The sequence below is a fragment of the Silurus aristotelis genome (assembly GCF_946808225.1).
Source record: "Silurus aristotelis genome assembly, chromosome: 9".
NCBI classification, from domain to species: Eukaryota; Metazoa; Chordata; class Actinopteri; order Siluriformes; family Siluridae; genus Silurus; species Silurus aristotelis.
Window position 1 is genome coordinate 15,657,594 of NC_139582.1, and position 10,235 is coordinate 15,667,828.

Below are 10,235 nucleotides of genomic sequence, written 5' to 3' on the forward strand. Positions count from 1 at the left end.
GATGAAGGTTCAATCTGCTCTCTTACATACATGAGCTCCAGACACCTGGATCTCACCTGGAGCTCACCTGTCTGGAACCCGGTTTCCTCCAACAGCCTAATAATAATAATAATAATAATAATAATAATAATAATGATAATAATAATAATGTGAATGTTTAGATGTGAGGGACTTCAGTGTCCAGTGCACCCGAGCTCCATTTTTCTCAAATATATCGGACGTTTGTGAAGTCAGCAAGTCGTGAGAACCAGTGGAAATTGGAACATGAGCTCGGACCAGCAAAGTAAAACGAGCCAGGGGTTCTGGATCTCAGGTAGCAGCGATGCATCCTGGGTAAACCGAGCTCCATTTTTCTCAGGCTGTGATTACAGAATTGATCCTGGATGTGATGTGCAATTTTGAACTAATGTCTTAGTTTTTTTTTTTTGGTTACTTAACAAAGGGGAAGTGCGCGAGGGGAGGATGTGTTTATAACAGGAATGAAACGAGGCCATGAATAAAGTTCTCTGCAGGGCTGAGCTGGAAATCCCCCACACGGACCCGGAGCGCCTCCTCTACGCACGCGGAAGGTTAAACAACTCCTCCACCCGAGCGAAACAGCTCAGATCAGATCGCACTTCTCTCACACACACACCTCTCTTTCTCTCTCTCTATCTATGTCTCTTTATCGGAATATTGTCGGCACGAGCGCGATGGATTACAGTTCGGACGGGCGCGCGCACAAGGCCGGGACGGCGGTCGACGAGCGTCTAGACAGCGGGCTGGACTCCCTGCGCGAGGACGAGGCCGAGGATTACTGCGAGAGCGCGCGCGAGGAGCCCGTGAGCGACGAGTTCGCGAGGCTGAGTGTGGAAGAGGAGCGCTGGAGGACCGAGATCACGGAAGACGGAGACACGTGCGTGGTGACCTTTATTTTTTGGTGCATTATTATTATTATTATTTTATTATTATTATTATTTTATTTATCCGATCCGTTTATGGGTCACGGTGATGATCCCGTCCGACGGAATAAACGCCTTGTATTAAAGCTCGAGCTCGGGCGTGGAATTAAAGCTCGCGCAGCACGCGCTCGGGGAGCAGGGTTCAATTAAACAACAAACACTAATTAAAACCCTGTAGATTTTGAAGGCGAACGTTTCCTTTAAAAAAAAAAAAATGACACCCAAAACCTTTGCAGGCAAACAAACACAGTACAGCTTTTTTCATGATCATAAACAACAAAACGAACACACAACTTGTGTGTGTTTGTAAATTAATTAGAAATGTTTTAGTATTAAATTAAACGAAAGAAATCTGTGCAAAGTGTAATAGAAGTGTAGCTGTTCCGACAGCAGGTATTAATTAAGTGCAGAGGCTTTTTGGTTTAATCTTTTTAAAATCCTTGTGTGTCAATTGTAGCAAATAAACAAGATGCGATTCATATCAGATGCATATATAATATAATATAATATGATATAATAAGAAAGAAATGCATGCAATGTGTTTTGGTTTGTTTCATGCACACATAAGCCCTGCAGGAAGGATTGTTCATAATACAGTGTTTGCACTTTGCCTCTGTGTGTGTGTGTGTGTGTGTGTGTGTGTGTTTGGAAAGTCCCGGGCTGTCTGCCAGTAAAGCCCTTCTAGGAAAAACACCACTGCCTTCTGCAGAAAAAAAAAGTGACTGCTTGTTTTTCCCCGAGTGAGCCGTGTGCAGCGTAGCGAGTGTATAACCTTCCGTTCCATTTTTACCATAATGAACTTTTCCCTATTTTCTTTTCATAGATATTTACATCTGGCTGTCATTCATGAAGCCCAAGACATGGCGCTGAAAATGATCGAGATGTCCATCAAGCACCCATTCCTCAACCAACAGAACTACCAGAGACAGGTGCGGATCCAAACGCATGCTCGGTTGATGGGGATTTGTTTTGAGCTTTAGTGGAAGGAAATGAGTTAAGATCTAATCCGGGTTGTTCCACAGACGGCGCTGCACTTGGCCGTGATCACAGAGCAGCCACTGGTGGTGGAGCGTCTGCTCAAGGCCGGCTGCAACCCCACGTTAGTGGATAACAACGGCAACACAGCACTGCACATCGCCTGCGGGAAAGGATCGCTCACGTGTTTCGGGCTGCTCACCCAAAACTGCTCGGCATACCTGCCTTCCATTCTGCAGACACCAAACTACAACGGTGAGTTTCGTCCTTCATCCTCAAGCATCTGCTCTCAATCGCACTTTAATCCGTTATGATTTAATAAATCAATGCACGTTGATCACCGAGTAAAAGATTGTGTTTGTTTTTTTCCCTGCAGGTCAGAAATGCTTACACGTGGTGGCTTTACACGGATTTCTCTCGATGGTGGAAAGCCTCATCTGTTTTGGTGCAGATATTAATGAACAGGTAATAATAATAATAAAAATAATAATAAAAATAATTAGAAATATTGTAAATATATAAAAAAAATAATATACAAAGTCCAAGTAAGCAGAAGAATAATGTCAGCGGCTGCTGCGTTCTCAGGAGCAGTGTAATGGAAGGACGGCTCTTCACTTAGCTGTGGACCTGCAAAACCTCGAGCTGGTGAAGCTTCTGATTAGTAAAGGTGCAGACGTGAACAGCTTGACGTACGGTGGTTACTCTGCATATCATCTCACGCACGGACGCCAGAACGCCGACATCCAGAAGGCGCTGCACGACGTCACGGATCAGAGCCTGAGGGATCTGCCTGAGAGCGAGAGCGAGGACAGTGACGATGAATACGTATACGAATATGACAGCTACGAGCTGCACTCTGATGAAGAGGTGTGTGTGTGTTTTACAAATTTCTATATCGCCCAATAGTGTGTTTGTGTTAAGACTGTGTAATGTTACTTGGCTCTAATATCAGTGTGGGACATTTATGAGTCCAGACATTGCCCTTGTACTGCTCCTAACTCTATTTTCTTCTCCTTTCTGCAGTACGATGACATTAAAGTGATGGGGCAGGAGTAAACAAGTTTCTTTACTGTGGCAAAGTCGAGATGATAAGAACCTCCGGTCCTGCAAATAGGAGAGGCAGGATTTAAAACTCCAAGAGGAAAAAACTGAGAAAAGCGTGAACCTAAACTAGTCACGCAGCTGAAAGACTGGGGACACGTGAGGAACTGTGCAGGAAGAAAAGATCCGAGTAGCAAATGGACTGGAAAAACAGAAGAGATGCACTGTTGTAGGTCTGCACCGAAAATGGCCTTCAGTATCATCAAAATCTAACAATTTAAACACGTTTTATGATCTTATCGTGAACGGCATGTGTCCCTGACTGCATAGAAAGTATGGACGTCAAAAACAAGGACACGGTGGACTGTGTATTGAATATCGTGTTAGTGTGATGGTGGACATTTCCTGGTGTCTGGACTGAAGCTCCTCTCCTGCAGTGCTGTTGTATTCAACTGTAATATATTGTGTATAGACAGATTTATTTTTATATGTGTACATGTGTATAGATGTGTATCCTGTTTTATTCTGTTGGAAATTCCGAAATGGTCTGCTAAATTAAAACCCCGTAATTGCGCAGTGTGTTGTTCCTCTTTTCTCTTTTCTTGGAGCGAGTGGTGGAGGAAGGAGGAGGGAGCGCTGTAACCGGAGATAATCTGGAGTTTTTCTTTGTGGTTTTTATGGCAATGGAGAAGTAAGTGTGTGTGTGTGTGTGTGTGTGTGTGTGTGCGCGCGCGCGCACCTGGGCTTCAATCAGCTGAGAAAGGCTGGAATTTCCTGTGGGGGATGAGACACTGAAGATTGGCAACACTAACAATTCCCCGGTCCGAGTCACCCGGACTCCTGAAATTCCAGATAAAAGACACTTAGTGGAAAATCTGTTCTGCGACTTTCAGATCAGCGTCGCCATGTTTTCCCACGGTGACGACTTTTAAAGGACATTAAAAGCATAAACACGACCTACACTGGTCCTGCACTCGTTTACAGCCGCATGCTAAACTGGAGGCCATTAATCTTTAGCCACATTCGCTTTCCAGAGCAAAGACCAAAACACACGCTAACAAAACGCTGGAGTGCCAAAAACCTCGCCAGAAATGCACAATGACATTTCTACAAACATCTTGGGTTTTTATTGTTTATAGGATTAAAATCCAGCTCCAGTCTGAAGTAAAATAGCAGTAATACAGACAATTACATCATAAAACAATAAAATGTGTACAGGAAGAATAGGAATTCTACTAAAAATAATATATACTGCTAAAAAAAGTGATATAATTATGAAACGATGGCTTTATTTAATACAGAAACAGCAGCAAACTCCAAGCTAGCAAGCTGATTATCTTAGTTATGTTTAGCTAGTTAGCACAACACCTGGCATTTAGCGGCTTTTTAAAAAGAATGTGGAATATATTTTATTTTATTTTGCTAATGTGATGCAGGTGTTGTGTAAGAGTTGCACAAGACAATGTGTCTGATCTAGCACATAAGCATTACTTGTTGCTATGCTAGCATGACTAGCAGAAATGTGCACTGGACTCTGAATGACAAACATTTCATATAAGAAATATGAGTGAATGTTTAAGGTAAAACTAGGGTATGAGATATGAATATAAACCAGAGATTCATATTCTTGCACCCTCATATCTCTCTGACTTGCTTCATAGGTGCATCCCAAAGCGTGCTTCTTCTTCTTCTTCTTCTGTTTCCCTCGTTTTACCTTCTGTTTGTTTAGTCACTATGTGGTTTATGGAATTTAGCTGAGATGCTCCTCATCTTTAAAATTCTCGTCCACAATCTATACAAGAAAGTGACGGACCACTTTAATGCCTCAAAACTCAGAACAAAACCTTTTCTGATCAAGTTTAACAGTTAAACAGCTGCTGTTTGTCTTGATTTTTTGATTATCAATCAATTGTAGTGTCTATTAGTGTTTTTAAAGGTGCCTTTAAATAAAATGTAATGTATTATTATTTATTTTTCCAAAAAAACCTGAGATTTAAATATAAACCTGATCTGTAAGAGCTGAAGGTTAAAATAAGGTTAAACAGAGGCCATGTTGCCTGATGGTGTAATGTCACTCTCTCTCTCTCTCTCTCTCTCTCTCTCTCTCTCTCTCTCTCTCAGTGTGAGACTACAGTAGAGTGTAAACATAGAGTGTTAGCTGCCATTCACACTGTGCACTAATTGTTGTTGTTAACGAGTGTGACATCTGCCTCCATTAAACTTCCCTTTACAGTAAACGCAGACAGAAAGGTGACGCGTGCGGTTTCACTGATTTAAATACAGGCCTGAAAGATTGGCACGGGGCTGTACCTGCGTCTCAGACTCGAGCGTCACTCTCCTGAGAAAACTCACACATTCATGCAAATCACAGAGTCAGAACTCTCCCTCTGGAGCACACACACACACACACACACACACACACACACACACACACACACACACACACACACACACACTGCAAAAATCTCAGATGAATCAGCTCCATCCGAGAAATGACAGTCGGAAAACCCGTCTCTTTTTCGATCTCTCTCTGTTTCAAGTTTTTGTTCGGGGATTTATCACATTTCATTTATTAACCCCGAGACTGGACCTTCATCTCTATGCAAATACAGGGGGGAAAATCGGAATCATTTACATCTCAAGGAAAGAGACAGATACAGAGTGTGAAAACACTCACAAAATCCGTCTGTCAGGAACACACACACACACACACACACACACACACACACACATATACCTATATTACAGGTATACACATGCAAAAGTCAATTCTAGAACATTTAATGGTTCTGCGGTTCTTGCTCTGAAGGGAAAGTTATATGGTAATATTTTTAAATATAAGCTAATTATATTCACACACATCTGCATATAATTATTGATAAAAATGTAACGTGTTGATTTCGTTTCCGTCTTAGGGTGCCAATAATTCTGCCACTGATTGTAGTAGAAAAACTAGGAGACCCAAAACCTGTTCCAGCATGACAATGCCCCTGTGCACAAAACCAGCTCCAACAAGATCTGCTTCCCATGGTTTAGAAGATTTGGAAGATCTCCTGCTATAGAGCTCCAACCCTATTAAATTAGATGAATGTGAACACTGACTGCACCCCAGGAACCCCCTCACATTCTCACCTACATCAGTACCTGACTTTACTAACTACCTTTTAGCTGAGTGTATCTCCACAACATCTAGCGGAACATCTTCCCAGAAGAATGGAGCTCATTATAGCAGCACATAGAGACTAAATGTGGAATGAGATGTTCAAAAAGAAGCACGTAGCAATCTTAAGGTCGTGTCCACAAACATTTGGTTTTTCAGTGTATGTAAGAAAGCTGCTGGTATTTATTTATGATTATACACACAGCCAGAGAATGAGGCAGGAGGACAGAAGAGTTGTGATACGATATGAATATTGTGATTCATGTATGTCACAATACACTGTCCTGAGTATCACAATATCTATTTATTACTGTTTTATTCATATTAATGTCATATATATTTTTGGGTTACAGTAAAACTCAGATAAAGTAAAATAATCAGTCACAGTCAGACAGAGTGAGTGAGAGACACACATGCAGCTTGTTTACTGAAGTAAGAGAAACTACAGGGTTCTACTCATCATAGTGGAGAATAATGTGGCCACACACACACACACACACACACACACACACACACACACACACACACACACACACACACACACACACACACACACACACACACACACACACACACACACACACTTCAGTGAAAGAAGACCAGACAGAAGAAGCCGCTCTGTACAGAGATTACTGTAGAGCATTGAGGAAACTCACACAGGAAATTGCACGATGCTGCAGCGACCCACCAGGAAGTGACCGCTTTTAGAAAAATGGTTTCTGCATCAATTTTTAAAAACAGGTCCTGTTTTTAGACCTTCGTGAGTCTATAAAAGATATTTTCTCATCACGCAGTCAGAAGCGTTAAAGAAAGCAGGACCAACACAATGTCCAAAAAAAAGAGTTGTGTTTATTGAGGTGTTGCAGGTTAAAGCAAAATAAACAGCAAAAGGCGGGACAAGGGGCAGGACAGAAGGCGGGGCAGAGGGTGACCTGAATACTGAGGATATATAACGTAGTGCTTCTCACAAATCTAACGTCTTCGTTCTCAATCGCGCTCAGACAGGGCCACGAGATGGGTGTCGACCTCAGACTGTGACAGAATCCTGAGATGGAAACACACACACACACACCCCAACACATTACTGTATCTCTCATGTTGATACATAAATTATTCTTTACGTTTTGTTTCTTTCCTCTACACTGAGACTTTCTACCATGTGGATAGATTTAAAAACAATGTTCTCATTCAACAACAAATAAACAACTTTATAGTCTCGGGTTATCCACGGCACTCACTCCGACTCTGAAGAGAAAATGTCATGCTCCTGCATCTAAAAACTTTGTGCAGCAGTTTGGAGAAGAAGCACAGATGGCAGAAAAGGTCTATATTATATAGTGTATATTAATGACATATCCCGACTCTGAAGACCAGAAACTGTCCTCACATACTGTATAAACTAAAGTAACTCAGTTCTGATTATAAACAGACATGTTCAGGAGTGTTAGGGGGAAGAGCCGTGTCGACTCACTTGAACCTGGGTTCCTGTGTGGTGATCACGCCCACTTCCAGCTCGGACGGCTTAAAGTCGATGGACAGAACTGTGGACAGGCAGCTGATGGCCGTCTGTCAGATCGGAAATATAATTAATATTCAAAATTTTGAATAAATTCAAATAAATAAATGAATAAAAGATAATATATATTAGGAGCACAGCGGTACACAAAATTCACAGTTCGGTACGTAGCTGTTTTTAAGTCACGCTTCGGTTCAATTTCGGTGCAAAACTGCTTGTGTTTTTTTTATTAATGCAGTTTATTATTAATATTTGTGAACATACAGTTTTCATTTTTAAAACAATGTGTGTGTTTTACATTTCTCTATGATCTTAAATACGTATTTCAGCATTCTTTAATAAATGTGCTTAAGTCTGAGGAGGAGACTAAACAAACAGTTAATATGTCCATGACGGTATTTTAACTCGTTCCACAAAGGAAAAGGGATTGCAGTTGGTACACGCATGTGCTGAACCGAAAGCCCTGTACAGAAACTGTTTGGTATGAATACTTGTACCATTACACCACTAATATATATACACTCTGACTCTGCAGCACTCTGACAGATCATCAAAGCTTCATGAATGACACAATTTTACCTCTATGGTCTGCTCGAAGGTCCAGTCTAACTTCTTCTTGACCTTTTTCTCCAGGAAGCTTGTAGCTTCGGTCTGTTTGACGCCGGCTGCGGTGGCTTTAAACCCACAGTAATAACCGGCCGGGTCGCACTTATACACCTGCGGGCCGCATTCCTCATCCACCCCGACCACGATCATACCTGACACGACACACAGACCTCCCCTCAGCACACTTCATGCAACTGCTCGGGTGCAAAAGTTTGTGAATTATACATGGTGATTTGGACACATGATCCGTGGTGTGACATACAGCAGCCGAGCGGTCTCATCTCTGCGTTCTGCGTGTACACCTGAGAGATATCTGCAATCCTCTTACACAGCATGTCCACCGGGATCTCGTATCCGTACTTATACATCCAGTTAGCAGCCTCATAGCGAGCCCTTTGTACCTGTGACCTGCTGTCAGCTAACACACACACACACACACACACACACACACATTATTTTCCTAAAACAGCTTCAAACACTTATTCATTTAGAGTCCTGAAAAGTCCATTCCTGGTCTCACTAGAACACGGTATCAAATCACTCACCCGTCATGCCGGTCATTACACAGCCGATGTTCTCTGTTATTTTGAATAAGTGAGTGACAGTGGAGGCGTCCAGTAGTTTGTCCTGAAAACAGTCAGAAGAGAAACATTTTGACCCATTTAGTTCAGTGAGTCGAATCATCTGATTCGGTTCGTCGATAAGAGTCGAGTCTTTCGAACTCCTGAAGGACGTACTGATAATATTTAAATAAGAGACAAAGCAACTGTTCTTTATCTGATTTTGAGTAAAGATGTTCACTAATCTCTTATTTCACCTTCTAATGAAGTGTAACATGAGTGTGCTGTGGATTTTATGACTTATATTATACTTATATTATACGAAACCAGCAATGCATGTCGAATGTGCATCACTGTGCCCTGCTGTGTGTCGAGAGAACGTTGGATGGACAGACAGATACACAGAGGTCACTTTTCTCAAAATATCTTACAGGAACTTTTTTCTGAGTGACAATAACGGCACAGTCTTTCCCTCGCACCGCTACAGAGGTCAGTCCTCCCTGATTAATGGCCTTGAATGCATATTCTGTACAGGAAAAACAAAACAAAAAGAAATCCAGTCAAACTGCAATACAATTTCAATTAAACATTACTGCTGTATTAAACATTATATCATTATTAATCATCCGGTTCAAACGCTAATGACCCACTTATTAACAGTGACTTACTGCTGGGTTTAATTTCACATGTACAGTTCAAATATTTATACTAATCTCGAATATCACTATGTTTCATCTATTTATAGATTATAGATTATATATAGGAAATTTATCAGCAGATGGAAAATGAGCTAAGTTTAAATAAACACATCATATAAACGCTATTTAAACTTCTCTCTAAAAGGTCATTATACATATTATAGAATAAATTCCATGATACATATTAAACACACACACACACACACAGTAGATAAATGAGCTGCTTCACCATCTGTTCCTCTCTAACAAGCGACATTTCCTTCAATTCTCTCATTTAATTTAATATGACACAATATTCACTTCTGTCCCGAGCACTGGCATTAAAATTAGAATAACTTGAAACACTAGAAATAATAACTTTACACCCTGATTCTAAGATAACGCTAGTGCTGCTGTCAATGACTGAGCATTTACACACTTTCGGTTTCTCCAGCACACTGTTTACTCACCGACTTGATAAAGTCTACCCTCCGGGGAAAAGATGGTGATGTGGCGGTCAAATCCCGCACTCGAACCCCGAGACATTTTTAAGGATTTATTTGTAAACAAACCCACAAAGATTCAGTAAACACTTGAACCGGTTACTTCTTACTTTAGCAACCTATAATGCCCATCCGTTTTCCGACAAGCTCTGCCTTCACCAATACGATTGGATAATAGATGTAATAGGTGCGCGTTGGAAAAACCAATCACAGCGCAGAAAACGGCCAGGGAGGGGAAATGTACCCAATCCTGAGG

The 10,235-nt window shown here is 41.4% G+C and overlaps 2 protein-coding genes across 3 annotated transcripts; one reads left to right on the top strand and one right to left on the bottom strand.

The window, feature by feature from the left end:
• The first annotated feature begins 475 nt into the window (after positions 1-475).
• On the top strand, positions 476-3,533 carry nfkbiab (nuclear factor of kappa light polypeptide gene enhancer in B-cells inhibitor, alpha b). Its single transcript, XM_083551124.1, has 6 exons — positions 476-895; positions 1,765-1,870; positions 1,964-2,171; positions 2,293-2,381; positions 2,502-2,783; positions 2,940-3,533. The coding sequence occupies exons 1-6, from the start codon at positions 657-659 to the stop codon at positions 2,970-2,972; spliced, it is 957 nt and encodes a 318-aa protein (XP_083407250.1). The 5' UTR covers positions 476-656; the 3' UTR covers positions 2,973-3,533.
• Positions 3,534-6,946: 3,413 nt separating this feature from the next.
• psma6a (proteasome 20S subunit alpha 6a) lies at positions 6,947-10,136 on the bottom strand. 2 transcript variants are annotated; one of them, XM_083551142.1, is made up of 7 exons: positions 9,947-10,136; positions 9,231-9,325; positions 8,785-8,866; positions 8,502-8,657; positions 8,213-8,391; positions 7,589-7,683; positions 6,947-7,162 (listed from the first exon to the last, which is right to left on the bottom strand). In XM_083551142.1, the coding sequence occupies exons 1-7, from the start codon at positions 10,020-10,022 to the stop codon at positions 7,105-7,107; spliced, it is 741 nt and encodes a 246-aa protein (XP_083407268.1). In that variant the 5' UTR covers positions 10,023-10,136; the 3' UTR covers positions 6,947-7,104. The 2 variants fall into 2 exon arrangements, with proteins under 2 accessions (XP_083407268.1, XP_083407269.1); XM_083551143.1 differs by lacking the exon at positions 9,947-10,136 and adding an exon at positions 9,727-9,923.
• Between the last annotated feature and the right edge of the window lie 99 nt (positions 10,137-10,235).